Source organism: Anopheles funestus, chromosome 2RL (genome assembly GCF_943734845.2).
Source record: "Anopheles funestus chromosome 2RL, idAnoFuneDA-416_04, whole genome shotgun sequence".
Lineage (NCBI taxonomy): Eukaryota > Metazoa > Arthropoda > Insecta > Diptera > Culicidae > Anopheles > Anopheles funestus.
Window position 1 is genome coordinate 43,856,838 of NC_064598.1, and position 27,781 is coordinate 43,884,618.

General features: G+C 41.3%; 1 protein-coding gene across 6 annotated transcripts in view; it reads right to left on the reverse strand.

The window, feature by feature from the left end:
• The window catches only part of LOC125760550 (neuroligin-3), an 83,649-nt gene that overhangs the window by 5,111 nt on the left and 50,757 nt on the right, over positions 1-27,781 (reverse strand). For 5 of the 6 annotated variants that reach the window (XM_049420784.1, XM_049420785.1, XM_049420787.1 and 2 more), the window contains 6 exons: positions 10,226-10,443; positions 9,978-10,127; positions 8,255-9,317; positions 7,570-7,688; positions 7,176-7,436; positions 4,237-5,190 (listed from right to left, as the gene is read on the reverse strand). In XM_049420784.1, the coding sequence (XP_049276741.1) occupies positions 4,237-5,190; positions 7,176-7,436; positions 7,570-7,688; positions 8,255-9,317; positions 9,978-10,127; positions 10,226-10,443 (2,765 nt within the window). The remainder of the gene's footprint in view (positions 1-4,236; positions 5,191-7,175; positions 7,437-7,569; positions 7,689-8,254; positions 9,318-9,977; positions 10,128-10,225; positions 10,444-27,781) is intronic. The other variant, XM_049420789.1, reaches the window with a different exon arrangement.

The following is a 27,781-nucleotide window of genomic DNA, read 5'->3' on the forward strand; positions in this document are numbered from 1 at the left end:
GCAAACTTACAGCATACACATAAAATGCTTGAAATAAAAGCATACGTTCCCAAGCCGTAAGCATCAAAGTGATTAAATTTCATAGAAATGTATTCATTTCTTTAGGTGGTTGTCGTTCATCGAAAACACAATAAAAACGTTTCGGAATCATAAATTAAGCTTTCACTCTTGCGCAAAACATTGAATTGCGGGTGACGAAATGAAGGAAACGATCGAGTAGGGAATGACATTTCCCCCAGAGATACAACGGCCCAGATACGCTCGAGTGTGTACTTGAGTTGGTTCGGCATCGAAACAAAAATCACACAAAGTACACGTCAGGTATCGTTGAAAGGTAGAAATTTGATTGTGTGTTTGGGATATGGTTTTATTTTTTTTGTTGCTCCAACCAATTTTTGCTACATCAACAAGCAAACAAGCACATACAGTTGAACTTGAAGATAAGCACAATCATTTCAAGGCGCACTTTCGCCCATCGCCAGTGCTTCACGTTTAAAGGTAACAAGTTTACCACACCGGTACAGACCATTCGTATGCTTTGCCGAATTGCCTCGAGAGTCTCGATTTTATCGCACTTGAAGTATTTAAAACAAAACAAAACAAAAATACCACCAAACCGTTTAGCATAGGCAAAAAGGTTGGGCTGGTGATGGCGGCGAGGAGTCATAATTCACCGCAAGAGAGCAAAAGCAGAGAAGAAAAAAAAACCAAACACACACACACATCGGGCGACATTCGTCGCGATCGTACACAGTACGCCAGTTTCGGCCACACCCAGAAAGAAAAAGCCCTCGAGACAAACGGCTTGCCTTGTGTGGGCTTTGCCACCCTTAATCCGGCTCCATATACAAGGGATGAGATAGGAGAACGGGAAGGCGCACGTTCTAGAGAGAGAGAGAGAGGATCGGTTAGGATATGACATTGCCAAACGTGGCGCTCGCGTGTGCCAATGTTTTAGATGGTACTGTTGTTGTTGTAGTACCGTTTTTTTTTCGTTGTTTTTATTTCTTCCTGTTAGCATCGCTTTGCTCGGAAAAGGAAATTATGTGTGCTTAAAACTGTACAAGCTAGCCGCCAAGTGCCGTAGTACACATGGGTGCTGGCCCACTGGGAAGAAGGCCACAGATGTCGGAGCAAGTGTTTTATTTTTGTTTTTGTTTTTACCCAACCAGGCACCATTAGGGGTTGCAGGGCGCGTCTCCCATATTGGGTGGGAGAAGCAACCACTTCTAAAAATTGCTGTCATGTTGTGGTAGTACGCTTCGTAACAGAAAGCGGGCAAAATGGGGCCGGTATGGGAGGTGAGATAATGGGACATCGGTACCATGGGTTGAGTGGTATAGAAAAAGGGGTAAAATATGAAGAGAGAGAGTTAGAGGGAGGGAGGATGTATTTAATTTGCCTTTTGCACGAGTTTCGTACGCTTCCGGCGTCGACGAAGCCATTCGCTAATCACTTTATCTTTCGCGGTCGCCGGAAAAGCTGCCGGAAGCGGAAGCGGCATCGTTTAAGGATTTCCTGCCCTTCATTTCCACGCTTTATCCACCCCGGCCACCCCAAATGGTTTTCTCGTTCAGCTGTTTGTGGGATGTGTTCCCGACTGGCGTGTATATGCGGACGTATGCGTGTACTGTTAGTCAATAGTACGCTCAGTGGCATTGTGTGCAACTCACGCTCCGATTATAGTGAAATAGTGATTTGAATGTGTAAAGGCACACCCGTACCGTAAGGGGGCCGTGTAATCCCTTGTGCGGAGGAATGTTTTCTTTCACAAGCCAGGCCAAGAATGCAAAACATTTGCTGTACGGTATGACGGGGTGACAACCGTACGCCTCGAGCCAAATGTATATATTATTGCGTATAATTGATACAAAATAATCGTCTTAACGAATGGCGCCCACCACCGTCCTAGTGACTCCCTCCTTGGGAGGCTTTCTCACTGTAAGTAGCGCACAGTTGCTGTAAGTCGTCTGAGAGAGAGAGAGAGAGAGAGAGAGAAAAAAAAGCGGAAAAAGCACAATGGTAACAAGCGGCACATATCATGACACTCCTGCAAGCGACAATTGTACACACGCGCCCTGCGTGTTAAGCGGTGTTTAATTTGATTCCGGCGTTCGGGGTAGATTGTTTAACACGGTTGTCCCACTAAAAGCATTCACCAGTACTGCTGCCGTTTTAATACGCTTGTAGTGCGCACAGTCGGTGAATGGTGGGTGCTGCCTTTTTGAAAAGATATTACCGTGCAATGAACGACTTCCCGCAGCGATGTGTAGCGGGCGAGACGCTGTTGTTTGAGGTTTGAAGAATTGTTAATAAATAGTTCGACACTACCCGAAAGGGAAGCAATGTGTTACGTTGTAACGTTGGAAAATAAGCGCAATGCTTGCAAAGTGGTCTCGGCCATTGTGTTTTGTGTGGGGATTGTGGGTTAATGCCTGGGACGCTGTTATTATTGTTGTTGTTTCGTCATTGCCCCAGGAGCCGGAATGGGATTATGGTAACCGAACCGGTCTCGACTTATTGACCAGAAAGATGAACATGATGGACGTACTTTACGCTACCATAAATGGGCGGGAAATGGTGTGGGGGAAAAATATGAACATGGTGTACGATAATGGTACCGCTTGTGGGCCAACAATCAATCAAGATTAAAGTAGCTGATCTCATTGAATTTCAACGGGCTCAATAATGTGTGTGTGGTTTTTCGTTTGCGTTTGCTTATTCAATAAATCATTTCCACCCTGAAGGAAAACATGCGCTTCATTAATATTAACCAAAAAAAACTTACATACAAAAATGTACATTGCTGGAGGAATGCAATAAAAATGGCTTTCCATTGTTTGGTGGAAAGTTATTGTTTAATCAGAAAGAGAGGTTGGATTTTTTTGGTTTATAATTGTCAAATTTGCTAAATTAAAAAAAATTAAATAATAAAGAGAAAAATAATTCTATCCTAAAAATATCTATCGAGTTAAAAAAAAAAATACAAAATTAAAGTACCGTGAGGCCATCCTGCCGTGTCATTTCGGAACGAGCAAAAAACTCGCAAAAAAGCGTGTAAGATTGAAACGTTTTGTCTTCGTGTTTATTTACTGATATATGTTTTTTTCCTTCCCGTATAGGTACACGGTTTCCTTAGCTTTTGTAACACGTTTTGTTCTTTTGTTTTTTATTCGACTTTTAGTTTTACAGTGCAGATCGTTTACTTTAACACATCTTCGTTCCTTATCTCCTAGTTTCGTTCCACTGCCGGTATGCTCGTTTAAACTATCCCACATACTACACATCTTAACATCTCGAAACACCCGTGTCCGTATGTGTGTGTGGGCTACAAACACAAACGCAAACGTAACGAAAACAACGAACAAATTGTGCACAACATAACGAACCTTTTTCTTGCCTTTTTTTACTCTACAATCGAATTGCACGTGTTTGCTCCAATGTTGGTGCTTGATTGGTGAGGAACCAAATAGCAAGACGAGGAGTGGAATTGGGCGCGAAACGCGAATCTTGTCTTGCACCTTTTCACTAGACGTGTAAGCACCAGGTCATCCTCACTAACAATCAATCAGATAACGGATAATGAGAAAGCATAACGAATGGAACAATGGGGGCGTCCTTTTTGCGAGCAAGCAAGTAAAGACGGACACCGGCAGACAGCGAAGGAAAACACATACAGACAGCGAACAGAACGAACGTTTCGCTTTGTCGTACCCGGCCCGGATCGGGATCCGGAGAAATGGTGCTTAGATCGTGTTCGGTCTTTTGCTATCGAGTAAGAATCATAATCGTCCTAATGTGTGTTCGGCCCCTTCCGGAACGTGTCCCTAATTGGGAACAAGCAAAAAGGAACACTAAAGCTAGTGTTCTTACGTATTGGACAATGAAATAATGAGTCGCCAGGGTGGATTGAGGTACCGATGGGCAGAGGGAATAACCTGTCTGTCTAATAGAGCAGAATTATCGGGTGGAAGTGGGCTCAGACAATTCTGAGATACTTATGCACAATTCTACCGAAAGTGGGCGAGAGAAGAAGCTTAAAGAAAACAAAACCCCGGAATAGCTGGCTGGACACGTGGAAGCTTCTTTCGGCGTTCTGATTGATAAGCGTGCTCTTCGTGGTCATGATTTGTGTGCAAAAGGTGAGATACAGTCATGGTGTTTAGTGGCGGTAGTAGTGGTAGTGGTCCGTTTTTTTTCATATCGGTGTGGTCATGAAATCTAGTCTCGGTTTACCTGCATTCGGTCCGGCGGAATTTGCACTCAGTCCGGTACCGCCAATGTTCCGCGGCAGCGTCATACATTCGTTCCGGTTGTAGCTCATCGGGATGTGTACTTGCTGGTGTTGCTGCTGCTGTTGCTGTTGATGTTGCTGTTGATGTTGCTGCTGCTGTTGCTGTGTGCTGGGCTTCGGAAGTGTCATCATGCCGCTGACAAATGTACCACCACCCGTACCAGCGCCCGTACCGATAAAGGTGGAATTTTTAATCGGGATCGCGATGTGTTCGCTTCGCGGTGGAAGCTTCGTCGTACCGTAGGAGGTGTTGTTCTGTTGCAGCGGCATCTTCGTCACGTTCGGGGCCGGTACATTACAGCTTGTGGTATCGCCACCACCACCACCACTACCAACGACACCACCACCACCGCCACCACCACCACTTCCCACATTACCACCATTTCCACGACCGTCCATACCGTGGCCAACACCACCGGGGGAACCACTCTTCATGACGCTGATTTGCATCGCGTTCGTACAGATATGTGGCGACTTTACGTCGCCCGCTAGGATGAGCGCACCGGTATCGTGGTTCTCCACGTCCACGATCACGTTCGCCGACTGCGAATGGCCCAGATGGTAGTGCGCGTGCTTGATCGGATCGAACGGACCCTGCTGATGAAGTCCACCGCCCCGCTGCTGGTACTGCTTCTGGAGGCTTTTCACCTCGAGCCGCGTCTTGTCGCGCTGGTAATAGACGCCGGCAAAGATGAGGACGTTCAGGATGAGCAAACTGCAGCCGATCGCGATGGTAACGCTGAGCGCTGTTGAGTATGCCGCATAACCGGCCGCTTCCAATCCGGCTAGTGTGTCCGTGGTAGCGTTCAGTATGGTAGCAGTGGGTACCAGCGCACTGTAGTTACCGACTGGCATGCAGGTCGTTAGTAGGACTGGTTCCGCCGTGGTCATGACGACTGTGAGAAGTAAATGGCCGGAGCCAAAATAAAAATATTTAAGGATATTGATTAATTTACTGGAAAATGTAGTAAACGATAACAATCAGATTTGGTGGTAATTGAAGGTATTGAAGCTTAGCTGTAACTTAGCGTAGTAACTAAGCAAGTAATTATTTCTTATTTTTCGAATTTCTCGTCCGAAGTTCGAAGAATAAGAACTTCGTGATTTTGTTTAACAAGTCTCGAGTTATCCGATTTGGGTGAAATCATCCAATGTTTTTTTGTATAAATTTTGGCATTTGAAAAGCTGTTTCCTAATATCTCTCTCTCGTAGAAGACTTGGCACTTTTCAGCAAATAATTGCAGTAATTAATTCTCAAAACCATTTCTGCATTGTTCTTTATCATCCCTTAGGAAATGTTGCTATTCGAGAAAAATTTTCCGGAACAGTTCTTCGAGAAAACAGTTCCGGAGTATATGGTTAGAGTCACATTAGACCTGTGAGACTTGACGTTGAATTTGTGGAACATAACGCCTAGTGATGGGAAAAACGGCTCCACAGCCGCAATCCGGCCGGTTCCAGAAAGTTTTGGAAGCCGGAACCGACTCTGGGACCGACTCCGAACCAACAGCTCCGAAGCCGGACTCCAACCAAAAGCTTCATGGGCCCAACTAGTCAATACAACATGCTTTCTCGCTCTGCCTAACTAATAATTAATCCTGCCAAAGCGAGAAAGCGATTCTGCTTCGGAACCGGCGTTCCTTCTTTTCATCTTTTGAATAGTATTGGCTGGTTCTAATCAATTGCTTTTAGTTCAAATGGTCCTCTAGAGATCTGAGTTTTAGTGTATGACATTACGGGAGCTACTTATAATAAATCTTCCAGTTCCTACCAAAATACCAATACAGAACCTTCCTGGTCGTTAGTTCTGGTGTGAGGTACATAACCGTGCTTTGATCACCGTTTGGAAAATACTTTGCACAGGAAAATTCGATCCATTCAACTTCAAATCCAACTCCAACGTTTTATGTTATATCTTAAGCTTCAGGGCGATTGAACGAATTGCAATTATTGATTTTTTGGATGGATTTTTTCTCCAGACCATTATTTCTCCGTGGTTCTTGAATAGTTCTTTAATTTCTTTTTACTACTTATCGCACCTTCTTGGCAAAGTATTCTCCATTAATACTAAACAAGTTTACGTTATATAATTTGTATAATTATATAATTACAATTCCGCAATAAATTAATTTAATATTGATTGAAATACATTGAAAAAAGATCAACTATAACATCATATAATTGGCCTATATTTAAGTAACAAATAGATCAAATGAAAAAATTTGGTTTTTTGAGATTGAGAATAATAAGAATTATTGACCAGGTTAGTCGGAAAATTTAAAATATAGTATAAAATAAAAAAAAAACAAAAAAAAATAATTTTACTTAAGTTTTGGTAACATTATTTAATTACAACAAAATGTAGAATAGTTGCTCATTAATAGCTTTGTGTATTCTAGGAATTATTTTTATATTTCAGTCAAGTGGAAAATTCTTCAACATAGTAATTTGTACAATAAATGAAAAATAAATTTCCGATACTATGAATTCTATAGAAACACATTTAAACAAACGGAGGAATTAAACAGAGATAACACGCCGTATAGAGCGTTTACCAAGAAGCAGATAGAAACACGGCGAACGTGTTTGACATAGGATATGTTCAACATTTTCAAATAAATTACACGCAAACCTTCTCTAGCGTACCATCGGTAAGCGGTATTCGCCTGTACGGCCTACGCACAATTTCATCCACTCACTGTGTTATGTGGTCAGCAAAACGTTCCTGACATACTAACACATATTGACTCTCCCGCACATACGTCCCACGTGTCCCGCGCTTCCCTCAACCCGTCCTTTCCCACCCTCAAAGGGGGAAAACCGGATGGATAAAACACTACAATGTTTGTTGTAAAAGCGTGCGAAACATTGCAAAACCTACCGTTGGCGTGCAGTGCGTGCCCTAGTTCACCGCCCGTAAGCATACCTCGCCGCTTGAGATTGTCCTCCAGGTAGTTGAGCCGACCGGCGAACGAGTCCGGTTTGACGAGTCCTTCGTACAGGTCCATGTCGTCGTGGTTTTTGAAGAGATTGTGCCTCGCTATCACGTCCTCCATGCCGGCTTTGTGCAGCTCCGGTATTAGCCGCAACCAGATCGAAAGCTGATGCGCTCGGAAGTGGTTCTTCATCCGTGGTTTCATACCTTTTGGAGAAGCAAAAGGGATGCGAGAGAGAAAGGGAAATACGTATAGGAAACATGCCGTTAATCGGAAATGCCGGCGCAGACGCTCGCCGGTTTATCAGGGACAAAAAAGCGGGGGGTTTGATGGCATTACCAATTTCGAGATATTTCTGATGCACCGGATCGTACTCCTCCCAGTTGATGCTGCGGAAGCGATTGCGTTCGCGGGACGCTGCCAGTACCGAGTCCTGCCGATGGTGCTCGTTAGGGTTGCTGGATTATGTTTGCGAAATTGGAAGGGAGAAAAGATTTAATGATGTTAATTGAGCTAATTTTCGAATGCGGACTGGAAACGGTGGGAACCTTCTGCCAAATGAACCCGTTAATGTGATTGGTACGACACGATGGATAGAGGGAAATAGAGATATTACGACGATTCTACGAATTTTTACACTTGAAAAAGGGGAATTACTCCCCGCGAAAATGCTACAGACGAACGGTACTGATGAGGATTGCCCAAACCGGAGGTGATAGGATATCCTACCTTTCCACGGCAGAATATTATCAAAGAGGTGGGTATTCATTAGGGTAAATTATTTCAACAAATTGAATTGATTTCACTCGTCTGTGATGCGATGGAATCGATTGCATCGCAGGTGCTCTTATTGGAAAGAATGCTTTTAGTCGTGTAAAACATTCGCTCTCCAAATTTTATAGCACTATGTTTTGTGTGTGTGTGATATTGAAAGTTTAATTATGAAGGAGTATTACATGGTATTTAAAGGGAATTATGATAGTTCCATTGTTAGCGGCTTGTTGAAGCCCCTTTCACAACTTACCCGGTTCGTGCAAAATTAGCCCAGTACACCATGATCGCTTCGGACAGTGCCACCTCGGACTTGGTGTAGTTTCGCGGGAAATGATTAAATCCATCGACGAGCGGTGCACCGAACACGTACGGCAAGTCTTCCCCGTGTACCGTACCCATGCGCTGTGGATAATCACCGTCCTTCGTCTGGTAGTCGAACACGTAGAAGAAACATTTCGGTCCGGACGGTTCCTGGCCGGGCAGTGGTGGTGGTGGTGCCAACATATCCCCGGTGTGTACGAGCGGTGCCACGAACTGGGCATCGGATAGGGCCGATACGGCCGCATCACGCATATTGATCGGATGCTGCACCGTACGCTCCCAGTCCGTGTACTCGTTCACCACCGTGTAGAAGATCTCGCTCAGATGGTAGGTGTATGCGTTGCGCACATACGTACGCAGTATCTTGTCACGCCGATCACCCTCGAACCCGCTCTGTATGTCGGCCGCACTAAAACGCCACAGTGCTTCCCCGGTAACGACACCGAACAGTAGATCGTACCGTCCGGCCGCACCTTGCGACCGTTTCGACGTGCCACGTACCGGCAGCTCGTCAATGTCCTGATTGGAGCGTCCGGGTCTTATCACCACACCGTCCACCGATGGTCCGAACGCACTCAGAAAGCTCGGCGGTTGAATGTCAGCCCCGAACAACTCCTCCAGCGGCACATCCCGCAGACAGTCGACGATCTGTTCATGGTTTTTGATCAGATCTTCCGGGATGGAGCAGTTCACTTCCTTGGCAAGCTTGAGCGCGTACACGACGGGATCCTCTACCAGGGCCCAGGATGAGTAGGCCGAACCGGACAGCAGGATCGCACGGTGAAACAGTCCCGGCACCATCGTTGGGGAGGTCATGAGAAAGTTAATGCAGGCGGCACCACTCCCATGGCCGGCTAATGTTACCGTTGCCGGATCACCACCGAACTTGGCAATGTTCTGTTGCACCCAGTGCAGGGCGGCCATCTGATCCATCAGGCCGTAGTTAGCGACGCGTGCCCGCAGCTGTGGACTGGGATTGGCATTTAGAAAACCTGCGGAGTATACGATCGAGTTTTGTAGGTTTGGTAGGTGGTGGCATAAGTGTGGTGAAGAATTTTCGTCCTTTTTTTTTGAAGGCAAATATTTTCATATCAGCATAATCATCTTGCTTTCAAGTCGGAAAAATCCATAACCATCCATTAGCAGAAAATTATGCCTCACAGCAATGAGTGGCAAGAAAAAGCAAAAATAGATACAAACCCAGTAAATCAGTAAAGTCGAACGAATAAGAAATGAATAATCGATTAAGTTAATGAAAGCTTCCCGATGATGGGTGGAAAACTGCAACACGCAAAACCTCATTCCTTTTGATGTTTATCAATACCATGCGCATAACGTATATTTCCCGACCTTCAGCATCGAAATGAGAAGTGGTTTGGGAATGGATTGTATTATCGTTTTTGGGATGGTGAGAGGATATTCTTCTTGCATCATCTTTTCAACACTGCCCTGCATAGGCGAAATGTGGGTAAAAAAAGGCAGCATAAAAACTTAGCCAGCGGAGTTATTCATCATTCATCTGCATGATTGATGAACGGATACATTTGCTCGGAGTGGTTTACTAATGGTTGTAGCTGTAGGTAGTGGTGGTGGAACGTTTGAAGACTCTCTAAAACTATTGGCACGCCGTGTGTGTGTGAAGTGAAACTTACCCAATATACCTAACCGATAGTTTAACGTAACTACGACTAAATCACTGTAACTGGCTAGCACGGTTCCATCGTACGGGTTGCCACTGTTCCACTCGAACGATTCTCCGTGTAAAAATACTATAACAGGCAGTTTCTTGTCACTTTGAGTGGCTGTAAAAGAGTGGAAGGTGAGTTGTGGGTAAGTTGCCATGTTGCCGAGCGTGTGTGACATTACGTTTGCAGCAGACTGCAGACCACCTACTACTTACCATGAACTGGAGCGAATACATTCAAATACAAACAGTCCTCCGATTGGTTCTGTAAAAAAGGTAGCAAACGTTTCAAGTACTCCAGTCGTCCTTTTGGCATCTTATCTAAAGCTGCTGTTTCGTTATTTACATTCGGCAGTCGCTGGGGACAGACCGGACTAAACTTATCCGCTATCCGTATACCGTCCCAGGGTGACGGCGTACGTGTTGGACTAAATCTGGAAAGAAAGGAAGGCAGACGAATGTATAAGGAGTAAGTTTTGACTGGAGCGAAAAAACGGGGGGTCACTTGTAGATAGAATGTGATGCTGTATTGAAACGTTCCGTTTCTGTTTTTTTTTCTTCGGATTCGATTGGACGGATATATCTATTTGAAAACAAGCAAAACTCGATGAAACTGTGACGGAAAACTCGGCTTCGGTAGGAAAAGCTACTATATCCAATCGAGTTCCTTTCGAGCTACGTTATAATCGGAATACCCTTCGGGGACATTGGTTCACCACTTTTCGGGCGGCGAGGAAGGGGAATATCGCACCATAAACAGAAATCACATCCACCGAAATCCCGAAATAGTAGTTTTGATTGGTTTGGAATTTGTTTCCGAACGAGCTCGTAACGAGAATGGGGCGCCGAGAATGGTTTTTCCGAGCTGTCAGAATGTGCTTTTCGAAAACAGCCTAGGCTTTGCCGTGTTGTCAAGGGCTTTAGTCTAGGTTGGATGGCACATCATTAAAAAGCTACTGTCTGGGTGTTGGGTGCTTTTGTGGGACGGAAATCTCCAGCACCACAGCTGGAAAGGTTGTTGAGGATGATTTTGGGGTGAAAATTGTCAATTCGATTCAAGCTGATCACATAATCTGTATAAAGGTTGTTTCGCCTTTTTTTTGTTAGGGTTGGAGTTAGATCTCGGAGTGTGAATGTGTTAATTTGTGATATTTTAAAAACAAATAAAATGTATAGGTATGGTACAAAAAAAAACGATAAAATTATTGATCGAAAAAGACAAATACTTATAAAGCCCACGGAGTTAGTTTGCTGTACAATGATCCTTAATCCGATGCAATTAACAACGCATTATTATTTTTAATTGATGATCCATAATTCTCTTCAAAGCATAAAGCTCTTCAATACATTTTAAGCAACACAGAAAAAATACAGGCAAACTATTTTAAAAAAGGAACAAAAAAAAGGGCGCCATCGATTCATTCGAGTTCTTTGATGTTCCGCATTCTATAATCGAATAATGACGTTCTTCGAACACGTACGATCTAATGAGATGTTGGCGCTTTGTTGTGATGTACGTGGCGGTGCAAACATAATGGAAGCCATTTTTATTTAATTATAATAGCTTGAATTATTTTCACCACGGATTGATTGAAACACACACAAGCATATATATAAAGAGCCTGAGCTTGGAATTTATTTTTCATCACACTCGCCTCCATTCCGATATTGCGACTGCGAAGGGAAAAAAGGGGCAGCCGAAATAAATTCAACTAGGCCAGCCTTGTGAATAGATACAAATCAATTGCGCTTTGTTCGGGTGTTTTTTATGGCAATGCTGTCATGCTATTAGTACGGTACATGATTGTGAGTAATTTGGTTTAACAAATTTATTTTTGCATTCAATACAAAAAAAAAGCTTTCTCACTGCATGTTGCAATGTTCGGTGATATCATGAAAAAAATAAAAAAAGTGTCATAAAATGAGAGGAATTTCAATTGATGTATATTATAGCTTTACTCGCCACACTGTATGTACATGGTGGAAAGAATGTGCTTATATTGTTCTTTATTTTTAGACGCAGAGACTATTGTTGCAATTGCATCAAAACCATTGCGAATGTGTATGTCCGGTGGTACGTAGCATTGAGTGTTTCATTGGGTGATTATAAAACGACAACATTTACGCGCAGTTGAACGATCACGCGTCACCATTGTTAACCAATCAACCAGCTGCGGCATATGTTGCCGGTTTGCGGATACAACTGCAGTCAAATTGATGGAGTGTTATGGAGTTTATGAAGCTTTTTGACATGCCTCTATATGGTTTGACTATTTTTGAATGAAAGCAAAAAAAGAAGGAGAAAAAAACCCATTGTAGAGAGAACGAAAGAAAGCAGTATCAGACAGGGCTCGCAGCCATGGAAAGCTTTGAAAAGTACAGTGAAAGCAGAAAGTATTCGTCTAACTAAATATTTTTTTTTGTATTTGCTATAATACACAAATGTTGAGATAATACCGCATTTTTAATATTTCGTCTGCAGATAAAGTCGACAATAAATTCATCGCAATGATGCAAAAAAAATGCCGTACATCCGCGTATTCGATGCAAATCATCTTGGGAGATTGCAAGATATTTGAACAGACCGAGCAATATCGCTGTCACTTTATCAGGGTGAAACTCAAATCGAAGCAGAATCAACAGTTTATTTTACCAGGAAATCATGTAAAACGTTAAGACGTTTAATTAGGATTTAAGACGTTAAGACGTTTAATAAACAATTAAGACGTTTAAGTTGATTAGTGAATTGGGAAGATGAAGAAAAAACATTTGTCACCTTACAATCCATTATTCCTTCATTTATTCGTGTAAAAATTTGGAAATTTGGCGTCTGTAAAAGTCCATCAAACAGCTCAAATCGGCCTCACAGATTCCCAATATGTACACATTTGACATTCTTTCGATGATGCTGGACTTTGCTGTCAGAAATGGCTTAGTTCTTATGAAGAATATATGAACCATGGTATACAAGAAAAGTGAGTCAAACATACATCCTGTCTGAGGGCAATTTTGGTGTACTCGACTACCCGAGGACTGGATGTAGACAAAGTTGCACACAGAACCTAGACACGGGAGAATATGCCAAAAACCTTGTAGACGAATACTTTTTGTGCATTTAAACAGTGAACTTTTGAGTTTTGATGCTCTTATTATTGGCATTGAACTAATTATCCGGAACTAAATGAACAAAAAGTACATATTGATTGTCCTGCAAAAAAAACTTCTTTAAAAAAAACCGCGTAATTCGCATTTTTGTGTAAAATATTTTGATAGACGAATACTTTTTTCGCTCACTGTATATATTGATACGATAAGTAGCATTTACATTAATATAATGTACATTAAAAAGAAAGAAAGATGCATTCGTATTTGAAAGTATGTTAAGTCAAAAAGCTATGAAAATGGCGAGATTTGTGTAATTAATCATTAATCTTCCCCAATGTCGTCTTGCAGACAAAAAGCATGTAAATATTTCTAAATCATCACCAAGTTGTATAGAAAAAAAATATAATTTTCTCTTAATTTCATATTTTATGGTATTGCACACAGTGTCTGAGTGGTTTTTTTTTTTTATGCCGTACATTGCCGGACCCAGTTTCTCGCGGGTGACAAATAATTATTTTTATATGGTTATTACCATTATGATAATACCCATCGCACAACATCGAAGGTCGCATGTCACACCGGTGGCGTCACCATCCCGGTTCCCGGTTGTACCGCGGACGAGTCACTTTTTCGACCCAGCGAGTGTTTTGTGGTTTGAGGTTAGTCGGGCTGACATGAACGGTTTTGCTGGGTAGATTTTAGCTGCATTGCCACAGACGTCGGCTGAACATCATTAGTGTTCATGCGAGTGGGCACCGGCAGCAGATATGACCGGGCGAGGAGACTTTGGCTGGTAGGGCCGGTAAGTCGGCGAAGATCATCAGCATCTGCTGACCAGCGCAAATCCGCATCCCCACAGAAGCTAAAGCCCGTGTGACACCGGCGACGAGTGTCAAAACCGGAGTGGATGTTATTTGTGAAATGACGATGTTGTGGCTGGGGATGTTTTTGGTACCATAGTGATGGGATGGTGGTTTGTTGTTATTGTTGTTAGTGCTGCTAAATGTGTCGATGTCGACCGGTAAAGTCACTTTTTATATCCATCATCAAAAACCAATCCCCCCAGCCAGGGATGTAATTTAGACCGTGCTCCATAGGCTGGTTCGATTGATGGTGGCAGCAGGCAGATGGGACAGTGTGTCGGGTAAGTGTTTTGTGATACGGGTGACACAAAACACCCCGGCATCAAAGAGAAAATTAGCGCAACAACAGAGCGCCCCGGGCACAATCTTCACCGCGGCAGCATCTTTCGTCCGGGACTGGCGGAGGCAGACGGTTGTGTTAGTGCTTGTGATTTTGGGCGGACGATGCCGTTGCTATCATCCGTGTTATGATTATGATTATGGTGAGGATTTTGCCGAAGAAAGCAGCAAACGATCCTGCCTGAAAGGTGGACTGGACGATTTTTTTTCTTCGCCAGAGTCGGCACGAATAAGCTCGTACGCAAAGAAACGGCTCTTTGCGCAAGGAGTGTTGCTTAACGCACCTTCTGTGAGTGCCGGCTGAATTGATAGATAAAAACATGTTCGAAAACACCCCTAAGGAGTCGGTGGCGCTGGTGAATGTGTACGATGTTTGGATGTGGATTTTCATTTCCTGCTTTTACGGTACAATTGGGCAATGCTGGTGGTGGGTTTTATTTTATTCTATCATCAGTTTCGTTTTCCCCATTTCGTACATTCTTGGGAAATCGACGAAACATACCGATACGTCTACCAGCTTAGGTAGGTGTTTCTGTTTTTTCTTCTTTTCTTTGCTGAAGAGTGGCACATTTGGTATTTACAAGGTTGAAGATTGAAAAGAAATGTGATTACTGACTAAACGACACGGCTCCAACCACGGCACAGGCCATAGATGGAGTCTTTTTCAAACATTATTAAGCGCTATCAGCTTACACCAGACACGGAAGATAGTCGAAATCGAAATAGCACTGACTGACAGGGACTTAAAGAGAAACAAGTCGTTTAAATAGATGCTCTGCTAATAATTACAAGAAAGAAGTCTAAGGATATGATCTGCAAATGGTAGAATATTTATAGAAACCAAACCATTCTACACAAGATGGTGAACATTTAGAATTCGTCAGAACAAAACTTACATCGCGTTATTCTATTTCGGAATATTTTTAAAAAGATATTTCATAATTCTTTTCTCACAATATTTCACAAATTTAGTTTTAAAAAATATGTAGAAGAGATGAGTTCTACACTTAGTTCTACACTTATCTTAGTTTAAATGTTTTGAACACGATTTCTAGCACTGGAAACACACAAAATTTGTACGCCATTTTAAGCGTTTATCTTTTACAAGAACGTACGAAAAATGTCATTTCGATCTGTGAGTTTAATCTTTGTTTACAATCCATTAGAGGTGTCAGTGTAGCTTCTGAATGAATTTTTTTTATACAACAAAAAAACATGATCGAATACGATTTTCCGAGCAACATTTGAAGCAATTTCGGAAGGATATATAGAATTTCCTGGGGCGATTCCTCACTATCGATGAGATTCTGAACTACTCTCATTTTTTTTAGAGAGTGACCAAAAATCCGTTAACGCGATTTGTCATCGTTTTTAGGTTCTCTCGTACTCCAGTCCCACGTTATTACGTATAACGACCCACGTTTGGTATTGGAAGGACGTCGAGTTATAGCTCAATTTTCTTTCGTCAGCGCACTTCTAGACTGGACCTACCAATTGGACTCTTTAGATCTCTTTTCGATGATCTACTTTCAACGATATTTCAACACGTTTAGTCATATGTTTGACTTCAACATTTTCCAGTATTTCTTTGAGTTTTTCTTTCGTAAATCTTTTTAAACCTCTAATATTCCAAAACTTTTCAGTAAACATTTTTTTTATAGTAAGGGTATTTACTATATCGTAAAATCTTAAGGAACAGTAGGTTATTCTGTTCTGATACGAGTCAGTGTTCGGAAGTGTTAGTTTCAGTTTTCCGGGATACAAAAGGAATTTTAGTAATAGTTTATCTCCAAACTTTTCCTCTTATTCCAACTGTTCCGGTCCTATTATGAACTGCGGGACCAATTAAAAAAAAGTTAATAAAGACTCGGTTGGGGAATATCGACGATTTGAGATTCAAATTATTGCAGCATTCATCCTATTCGTCAGTTTTAGCTCCTTCACAATTCTACGTTTAGCCAATAAATTCGTAACAGTATATATAAATACGTTTAAAACATCCATGCTATCTGCAATTGTAATATTTCATAAAATCGTAATTCAGAATGAAATCCAATTATTTTGGGCAAACTCTATTGAACATAAATAAGGGAACGATATGTTGTGCAAAAAATATGTTGCACTATTTAGAAGCCTTTTGCAGTCCATGTCTTGTATACAAGCAACGAAAGGTTGCTCGAATGTGGCGCATATTAAATTCCACGCCATTGCTTGTTAGTGTCAGCTATGCCATAAACGCACGAACAACAGCATTGGCACCGAAGAGCAAGTGCAATAAACTAAAAAAGCAAATCTCTAATTTCAGCCACAGTTGGAGGCCTGAAATTGATGATCCACACCCGAGAGACCCGGTTCCTGGGATTTAGCGTTCCTTTCCTTTTTGACTTTCTTTCTTTCCGGACAGACGACACGGGTATGAAGATGGAGAATACATGAAAGAGACATTCGAATTTCGGGAAACGATAGTTTACGACCCGTTTCGGATTCGATCTGGCACGAGTTTGGTGCGTCCCTTTTCAAGTTCTGAAGCTTGTCGGCAACCCCATTGAAGGGGAGGTTACGTACGGGATCGAATACGTTCCTGGTGTAACCTTATAGCACGGTCGAAAATAGCTGCAAGGTGACGCCCGCACTGTTGAGACGTTTTGTCGAAAGGATTAAAGAAAGACAATAACGAAGCCCAGGGAAGAGGGGAACCGGAAATGGAGTGCATGAAAATAAAGTCGAAAAAAACAAGCGAAACAAAAAATCAAAGGAAACTGCTTAACTACGCCCAAGCCGTAAATAAATGCAAAACTTGCCAAAGTCTCGCATACCGGGGTCTGTTCGAGGCCGAGGAAGTAAATAATTTTAGACCCCAGCTGGATGTGTAAATTCGGGATGTGAAATTTGTGTCGAAAATTCGAAAGCAGAACAGTCTGAGCGGGAGGGTAAAAAACTGGCAAACAAGGTAAACAATAAAACAAAAAAAAAATGCGAAAGAAATATAAAACAAAAATGTACCGAATTTTGCAAAGAAAGCAATAATTGCACTCGGCTGTTCGGGTGGATATAGATGTGGGGTAAGATAAAAAAGCAAAAACACTCTCAAATTTCAGCCTTACTCTTTGCGTAGGGACTTTGCCTGTTGTAAAGATGTGCTTTGCTTTGCATCACTGTACACTGACTGTCAGTGCTTTTATTATTTTTTTGGTTTTCGAATGGATTTTTCCTTCCTTTCCGTTCCTATCATGATCATTTTCGGGCAGCACGAACGTAAAGGGTCGACCGTAAATATGGGAGAGGGTTTTTTTGCTGTTGTTGTGTTTGCCACTTTTTGATTCTCGTCCCACGTCCCGCATTTCGCTTGGTACTTGGGAAAGAATGAGCGAAAGTTTCGTAAAATAAAATTGCCTTGACTTTGGCCAGTTTGGATGATATTTTTTGACGGAGGTATCTTTGAGCAGAACTGGAAGAAAAATGTGAACTGTGTTTTATATTTATATACATTTTGTGTCCCGCTTCTTTTACACTAAGATGGGGTATTTTGTGGCAAGATAATATCCCGCTTTGATTGGAGTTGGTAAATTCTGGACTAAATGCGGTTGCAGCTCGAAACAAAAGGGCTTTTGTTTCGAGTATTTTTCCACCGTTTCGGTGGGTAAAAAAACCTCCACTCACGTTTGTTCTGGTTTTAAAACGATTGCCACAGCAATGTGCGGAAAGTGCACAAAGACAGTGGCCGTCGTGAGTAAAGATAATCGTTGGTAGAGTTTGAAAGCGTCTCGAAGGAGAAGAAATATTTAACATAAAACTGAAGAATGAAGAAAGCGAAAAGTCAAGGCTGAAAAGCTAAAGTGGATAGCTGTTGGAGGTACGATATCAAAATCAACCCTAAATTGGAGTAAACTTTTTCGTGCTGCTACTGCTCCCGCGCTTTGTGCTCTGTTCTTGTGGCTCGTTCGTTTGGTTCGCTTCGTTGTGGGTGTTACGACCACCCAAGCGTATACTATCTCTTCATCTTCACCGCCTGTCATATGGCCCGAGGCCATAGGGAGATTGATCTTGTTTGTAAAACATATTGGGAAGCGTTTTATACATCCTTTCCACCATATGTTTATGCTTGTATGAGTGGCTCCGAAGGCCACCATCGGATTTGGAGCTGATTTGCTTGCACAAGTACTTCAAGCCCTCACCCACCCCCGGCGCCCTTTGTTTTCAACCAGGTCACGGAAAAAGCTTTCCCACTCGAAGGCGAATCACACGTGTCTTACGATGTTCGTTTGAATTGTGCATTTTCGATTTTTGCTCAATCTAACATAAGCTTCTATTTGTTTGGGCTGATATTTCGGTGTTTTGTGGACCCTTTTTTTTCGTTTTATTCAAAGTGGTAATAATGTATGTAAACGGCATAGAATGGGCACAAATAGAGAAGTAAAATGATAGCATTAAGCAGATAAAGGAATGAGATAAGAGGCCAGCCGATTTAGTGTTATCTGTAGAAAGTCTACTCAACCCGAAATATATCTCGTTTCTGGGAAATTTTGTTTAGTGCTTTCTTTATAAAGTCCACTGAATCGGAAATAAATGTCGTTTCTGCGAAAATTTTGTTTCTTTTTTTAACTATAAATCTTATTTCAAAGTTTTAAAGTTTCTTTTTTGGCTTCTTAAGAACGGGCTGGCTGTATGAAAATTTTTACCACATAGCAGTATAGTCAGTCCTTGCTACGGGTGGACGCTCTGGATGGCCTCGTTTATTACATACACCACCAAACCGCCACAAAAATTAACGTAACGAAAATTTATGGTTTTCAAAAATTTTGAATTTGCCAGGCCGTTCTACCTGAATAAAAAAAATAGAATCATTTTTTACATTTTTTTTAAAGAACGTAAGTAATATTAGAAACCCGATCGTGAGCAGGCCAAGAAGAAGCTTTATTAGAAATAACTCACATGTTTATTAAATAGTTCAAAAGTGGAAAAGGATTTTCGGGTTCAGAATGCTTTAATTCCCAAGGTGTGTTCATCAGAAGTCATATCAATCAACCATTATAAACGAAATGTGCAACAGCGAGGTTGTAGCTGTTAGATTAGAACAATAACTTCAATGTTGTTGAAACCTTCGAAATCCTTTCGTCGTGTGGACCACCCAGAACGCGGAAGAATAGGCTTAAGACACCAAATGAATGAATAGAAATTTTAACCACTTGGAAGAGAACGGGATATATGGAGTAGAACTCAATATTCACAGTGAATAATAATCCGAACTGTGCAATAACAGCTTCAAAACCGTGCAAACCACAAGGGTTCTAGATATTCAATACAATTGGTCGTTGAAAATGCATTTGAATTATATCGAGATGTAATAATAGAATTGGCAAGAACCTCTACCATTATGCACATCTAAGGGAAATTCGTCCCTTTTGACTTAGCCTGTTACTTCATAAGAACTGAGCAACCCAAACTTTAGATTCCTTTGAAATCAATTAGGAGAGTTGAGATGACCACATTGTTTGCAGAATTCCTATACATAATTAATGTTCCTTGAATAGGTTTGGATAGTTCTGAAGTGAGGTTCTAGAGCATGGCAAAATGATTCTTTTTCCAGCAAGTTACTGTAGAATTGCTTCTCTGATTTATACACAATTTAAAAATACTTCTAAAGGCTAATCGGAAGATACCGAGACATTTTCAGTGTCCAGTACAAAACTCGTCAATATGGAATCTTCTTCATGATATGGAATATTTATACCTACAACAGTCTGAAGACTCCCAATACGCGAATTACAATTCAGTAGTTTTGTATATGTATTAAACAATCTTATCTGTGGGCATTGACTACATAATAATCGCCGTTTGTATGTCATAGAAATAAACCGAAGACTTTGATATTAACTAGGACTTTCACGATATCTGATTAGTTGAAGTTTAAATAGTTGCCTAGGCTATGGATATTACGTATCATTGCGTAAATGAGGTTATTGCTGGCATATTGAATGCCTTGACGATCTTCTAAGAACATAGGACGTAGTCTGGAAGCTTGTTGAGGAACAAACGAGCTTTGGGAAGGTTAGTCGAACGGGAGAACTTTTGCCGCACGGGCTTCGAATGTGGTTGTGGTAGCAAACGCCAAGCGGTTAGGGCTTTGTTGAGCTGCGATCTAAATTTATTACGGTTTACTCGGAACAATTTCGCATAATTGAGATCTTTACTACTTATAACAAAATTTGACACTTGGTACTTTGGCGTTCTAATTGCTTCTGATCTCCAGCCTAATTCTCGCTCCGTATCGCTCCTAATAATTTTTGCGTTTTTTCCCTACTTCCTTATTAGGACATATCTTTGCGCGCTGCAATTCGTTGCGATTCTCGGCACACGAGAGTAGCACGTTGACCTCACGTTGATTTTTAGGTGATTATTTACTCGAAATGTAAAAGAGGGTCTTATTCCTCTTCTTGGTTCGAGGTGCATAAGGACGAGTTGATTATGCGGTTTGGTTTACTCCCGATTACGATTCGTGCTGCTTTCGTGCAGTTCCCAACAAAGTTCCCAAGCATCGATATTATCGTGCAGGAAATCACGAGCGTGATGTTTGCTGTGTCAATTAAAATCCCAAAGATGCATGTCACTTCCTTTTTTCAGTTAACTACATTTGACAATTGCAACAGACGAGTTGGACTAGGAAATGTTGGTTGATGGCTTTTGAAAATCACTTCAGAAGACGGAAAGCATCGTCGATTCTCAACCATCTTGGGAAACATGGTATAATATATGACAATCTCATTGCTACCTAATAGAAGGCTAAAGATAATTTAGGAATTCAAGCTTTTTTCAGAAAAACTTCAATAGACTTGAAGGCTATGAAGTGTTTGGAAATCACCCATTAATAAAAATCATGAAAAGATAAACTAACAGTTGCTAACTAATGCCAACAAAAAGCACTAAATTCCTTCACGAATTGCTGTATTAATTGAGTATCATGTTAAGCTAATCGGATTAACCGAATTATCAGTAAAGATGACTTATCACAATTGTCACGTGAAACAAGTTACAAGGAAATGGAAAGTTTTTGAAACTAATACCAATGCTTATAATGTACGTAATTTCAGCTTCAAATAACATACTATAACAAACATACTTTCCCGAGAATGAAACGGTTCTACGTACCACCGCGTTGTTACTGTATTCCAAAAATGAATAGATCCATGTACAGCAAGGAGTCAGGTTTTCAACAGTTTCGAACGATTCGTTCAACGGAACCGGGACGTGCATGGTGAATTGTTTGCACGTGCAAACAATATGGCTCATGTTAGAAATTCTAAGCAAACATCGAACGAACGAACACTTTATGCTGGCGGGAAATAGTTTCATGTTTCGTAGATACCCGCCCGCATTTAGATTCCGTGTGCTCCAGCAGTGGGGGGGGGGGGGGGGGGGCACAATAAATGATGGCATCTTGCATGCGGGTGTTTGATGGGCCGCTAGAACACACGCAGCAAAACTACCCACCACCTACAAAGAGTGGCGTACGCACCCGGTTGGAAGCTGAAGGGGCAATTTTCGGTCGAGGCACGCGTGACAGCGAAAAGATGTAATTTAGCTCATGTGTCGTAAAATGTGTGAACCGTCGGGTAGTTGCGTTGCGCGTGGTAGAAACACTATCCCATTCTCCATATCGCGTTCGCATTCGCGACACAGATGAGACAGAGTGGAATTTGCCGTTTCGCAGCGAATTGGCAAGCCTTTTGCCTTACCGTGTAGACGGCAGTTGAAACAAGCCACAAGGAATCGTGGGCGGCAAAACGTACTGCTAGAACCGAATGATGGCATTCCGTCTTGAGAATGTACACCCGAACCCACATGAGTGGTACGGGCAGCTAAATTGAAAACTTCGCATCAACGGTAAGATACGCGGTGTGAATCAGCATAAACACACGGGTTCGGTCGATGAGACGTCGAGTGACAACAGCTCGGTTACGGTTGTGTAAGCCCGGGCGCCCGTTTCATTGTTTTTGGTTGTAGCCGTGGTTTTCCTTCGTAAATGAAGAAGTAGATTCCGATGGCCTGGCGTCTCAACTTTAGCTGTGCTCATCTGATTTTATTAGATGTTGATGAACAGCAACAATGTTGCTTTGGTTGTCTGTGGCAGTAGTGAGGACATAAGACATAAGAAGCTTTGCGTTCTTTCCTCTCAATCTCCTCACTCCGCTTCGTCTGCCTGACGGATGCCGTTTTAATTGAATAACAAGTACATAGGTGCAATTATGCACAGAAGTGTATGCTTATGGTTATTGCATCTGTTCATGGCCTTCACATTGTGGTTTATTTGCAAACAAATAAAACATAACGCGTAAAACGTCACATAAGCTAATTTTATTGCATTTACAATATGGTTTAAATATTCGCTAGAAACTCTTATAATGGTTGGGAAAAGGTTTTTAAAAAAATAATTCTATACAAAGAATTCTTCGAAGGGCAGCTAAAACGTTCGATTATGGTGAGATAAAGGTCAGGCGGACGAAAAAGGTCCATGTCAAACAAACGAAAAAACACCTTCCAAGAACGCTTAATGTCATACAACAATTCTTACTGTTCGTTCGAAGAAGTTAGCAGGACTGTTCAGTTCATATTTCGAAACGGAGGTCTATTTACAGGGGTTTTGCTGCTCATTTTTTTAAGTGTTAAAATAACTTTTCATTTCGGCTAAGGAGTATTTCAATGGTGAAAATTTTATTTCTGTGGACATGGATTTTATTTTCATTAAGTTCCATCCCAACGGAAAGAACTATTATTTCGACACTTTATACATTTTGTTCATTTTTGTATGATTTTAAATTTGTTTAACAAAACATAAAAAAAATATTTTAAATTATTATTGGCGTGCCTAGACATGATTTAATCTCAATCCGGACTGCGCCCTTGTCGCAAGGACTGACTATCGGGTTACGTAGTAAAATAAGTCTAGTAAGCCAGACATGGCCGGTGTGACCTTTTAGGTCGTTAAGCCATTAAGAAGAAGTCTTGATTTACCTGTAGCCATGTAGTCAATCTTGCGTACGGGAAAAAAGATATCCTTTCGTTTAAAATATCTCAAAACTGATATTTTGAAAACGCCAACCAAACTGTGGTTTGGTAAAAATTTTCTTTCAGTCTCGATTTCATGGTTTTAGTGTAAGCATTGAAACAGAACATCTCAAAAATTAAATTTGCCGTAAATTAAGTGTCCATTGTTTGTTGGAATAGTTCTTTGAAGAATTGAATACATTTCTTGACATTTAAAAATGAGCTGTAACACCCTGTAAAAGATGTAGCAAACAAGGCGTTAAGTTAATTAAATTGAATTTTTTGAAAGATTATTTCGACTGGCATAATATTTTTTCAAATAATAATTACTTGTTTTATCACTAAACCATAGGCATATGGAACATAACAAATGAAGTTTTTTTCCAAGACTTCAGCAACATGAAGTTTCTTCTGTGGAATTCTTCCCTTTAGCTACATTACCAAACACCAACTTTGGTACCATTTTGCTTTGCTCTAACCACCGCTTGGTGCAGGAAAAATGATGTAAGCGAACCTTTCGCCTCATCGTCAACAAACGCCATCATTTCTGTTGCTCGTTTGTTCTACCACACCAAGCCATACCATTTGTGGCCGCCCGTGGAACACGATGCGGGGGAAACCGAAACAGACAGGTATTTATTAGCTTTTCACGCCCTTGGGGACTCATCAACGCGATGAGCGATGGGATGCTGATGGAAGAATGCCTAGTACATACATCAAAACCTATCCTTGGAGGACATCACACCACACAACACACACACACACACGCGCGTTTTGTTCGTTGTGTTTCTTTGATCGAGAGGTGATAGTTCTTTGCTGAAGGAATATTTAAACGAAGACACACATAGACACACATACGCGTACATAAGCCGTAAGTCAACATTCTGTAGTGTGGTGACAGGAACTGCTAGGCTTACATCATGAGACACTCGCTAGCAGGAAAGCTAGTGCCAGCCGTCCATCATGTGTTTGAAATGGGCATTTGTTCTTTTTCAGCCATTTGTTTGGTGAATAAATTGCTGCCGAGTGGTTTGCACAGCTTCACAAAAAGAGCAGTTCGTGGGGCAGGGGGAGTTAATTTTTTATTCTTTATATAGTCACAAAGAAAAAGCCGACCTTCAATCAAAATCTGTACAATGATGGAAATCGATAGAAAATAAAACACTCCAAAAAAAATTAGTCATTTATTGAAACATGTAAATTAACACAATCGATTGTTGAAGCATTCCCCAAACCATGTTTTATCAATCGTGTTTTATTTTCCGTTTCATCTAATTCACAGTCCGAAAGGTCAATACCGTACACAATTCTATTGAACCTTTTGTTGGATTTTTGGGGGTTTTTTCCACCAGCTTCCATTACGCTGCGCATCAGAAAGTGAGTCAGAACTTTCAGTAAGTCAGAGCAGTGAAAATGTGGCTGCCCTTTTTTTTGGTGGTGGAGCTTACTTTGAATTGCAAAAATTCGTGATGCATAAATAAAGAAACGTTTCATTAGCCTAAGCTTCTCCGAATTGCGACCGGTCCAAAAACGATGGTTCACTAGCGAAAGTTCGGCTGAAAATCGACTCACTCATCCTGCCTGTAAGCTGTACCGAATTCAAATTAGTTCAACAGCACTTTGGCACAACCCTCCTCCTCATCGTCCTCCTTCCATATCGATCGATCGGGGTTTTTGAGAAGTAATATGGAAATCTGTAAAGTCTGTGTGATCGGTGAGTGCAGAGGAAACAGCACACGCGGTGGTCAGCAAATTTCCCGATGGCATAAGGCTTTTCCGTTCAGTTTTCCGGGAATGATTAAATTTTCCCCCATCGATAACAATCATTTCGTCTACTCAGGCCAAGGTTACTCACCCAAATCCAATGGGATGAAAAGGCAGGGGGGGGGGGGGTTGGAGAGGGAGGAGGAAAGAAAATAATCATTTCCTCGGTGTATGACAAGCGTTTGGGAAGAAATAGGCCGGTTACGTAGGAGCTGCCATCGTAAAATCTTCTATTTTACGGTAGCTCTGAGACGGTTGTTTATGGTGTAAGATTTTTGGTTATTCCAGACGAACTCACTTAATGTTTTTTTTTGTGTCTCAACTAAAAGAAGATATTCAAAATTATTGTAAATGTTTGACATCTTAGTTTTTTTGTCTTCTCATAAATCCCAAAAGAAATTTATTCTTCCTATATAACAAGCTATTCCTGTGCTTGTAAATGTCACTCGCAGTGTAAATTTCACCGAGTGCGTTACCATAATAGCAAAAACACTTCCTATCGGGTACTATCGAGCCGTACCATAATTCATTCAACTCGTTAAACATGGCAATTGTTTCAGCACGAGCTTCGAATATGTACGAACAATTGCTTGCATTACAAACGTACCAACCAAGCAAGAAAAAAAAAACAAGTATATGTGCGTGGAACGTGCCAACCCAAGAGATTTGGTGTAATGGGAAGAACGGTAGAACTTGTGGGGTTGCCTTCCCCCCTTTTCGACAGCACGTGTCGGGATTTGCTGACACTTTACGGTACCACCGGAGTTTTCACAAATCCTGGACAAACAGGCATGTTGATCGTAATCCAGCTCTGGGTTGTGCAATAATTAATGGAACTTTACAACTCGTTCTCCAATTGAACCAAGCTCCGGGTGTGTTTGTGTGTGTCTGTGAGATTACGTTTCTAGTTCAATCACAAGACAAACGAGCGTTTTTTTTTCAAGAGCTATAATAAAAACCCTGATACGCACTGTTGGAAAGATTTAGTGTTTGTTGGGTGTAGATAAAGTAGAACAGTGATTTTGTGAACTTGCAGGATATGTGGTTGACAATAAACCAATTTTAGCAAGTTGCTATAAATACTGTACATTGACGTTATAATTAAGTAAGAAAATGACGAAAATTTTAACATGTTGTAAATCTGAAATAAAGAAACAAGGATATTTTGAGGATTTGTTGAAAAGTTTCTTTGAAATTTCTCAACACAATCTGATCGTAGGTTCTTTCCCGAATTCCAAGAAATTTGCTCACTTGAAATCATCCATCCGTTTTGCGGGCAAAACCTGCAAGCCTGGCACGGTAGGCGGGTCCATTTTCTTCGGCTTGATCGATTTAAAATTGCTCTATCGGATTGCGGTTTAATGGTTCCTATATTGAGGCGATGCCCAGTGGCCACATTCGTGTCGAGATGTTTGCGGTTTCGAGTGGAAACGAAATAAAATTCCTGCCCCAGAGAGAAGAAATCGATTGCCTGTGCGGAAGGCCGTGGTGCTGAACTTTCTGACCCGGAGGGTTGCAAGAACTCGTCGAACTTGGGTAACCTCAACCCAAACCCGAACATAATGGCATTAGAGTGAAAAGCCGTTCTCACAGAACACATCGTCGAGAGGGAAATGTTGCGGTAAAAGGAAAATGATTGGTGGTGTGGATGCGGTCGAACCTGAACAAAGGGGGTAGAGTTTGATAAATATTTATTCGAGAGGCGAGTATTGTTTGACCGTGGTTTGAAAATTGTGTTTGCCAATGTTTTTGTTTGTAAAAGATGGAAAAAGTTAAAAGTTTTATTATTATTTTAAGTTTTTTTTTTGTGGTTTGCTTTGCAGTTTTTTTTGTATTGATCAAATCATTTTTAACTTTTATGTTAAAAAAGTGAGGAAATTATATGAAAGTAAAATATATTTGATTTCTACAAAGTTTTATGAATAATTTAAAAACTATTAATTAGTTATTTTAATACTTTGCAAATGCCTGACGTACAACATGAGACTGACGTACAACATGAGACATTCCTAGCAACATGAATAGAGCATGACGTATGCATTCACGAAACGTAGATAAAATAGTAACAAGAACTTTACTTGCGCACGTACGTAGAAGTTTTTCTACGGAAACTGTGTCGATCAGACACAGTACGCATGTACCAACCATCCGGCCGAAACACGGGTGGGGGATCATAAGTTTGATGATATATTCATCACAAAGACTTACGGTGGGCTTTTGGACCACTGCACTAAAAGCCTTTGATTTGGAGGAAACGATATAGTGGAAAAGTTTCGGTCTCCTTCCCTTTTCAACCAAGAGCAGGCAATCCGGCAGCATTCATTCATGCAAAAGATTAAATGAGCATAAAGTTTTGAAAGTTTGGGCTAACGTACCTAAACGTGGATAGCGTACAGGTAGTGGAAGCAATAAGATTGATGAAAGTTCTGTTGCGAAATCGATGTACCACATTGGATGGGTTTAATGTTCAAAAGATTACAGAAAGTCATGGACCTTGTTGATAAAGATGAATGTGTGTGTGGTTATGTTGAAAAGTATCGCAAGCTGCTCTTGGATAGATAAGCGTTGTTAATGCATGAACTTTAAAATAGCATTAAACCAACGACTTCCATTGCTATAGCTAAGGTTAGGGCTACCCAAGGGGCTACCAGCTTCGTAC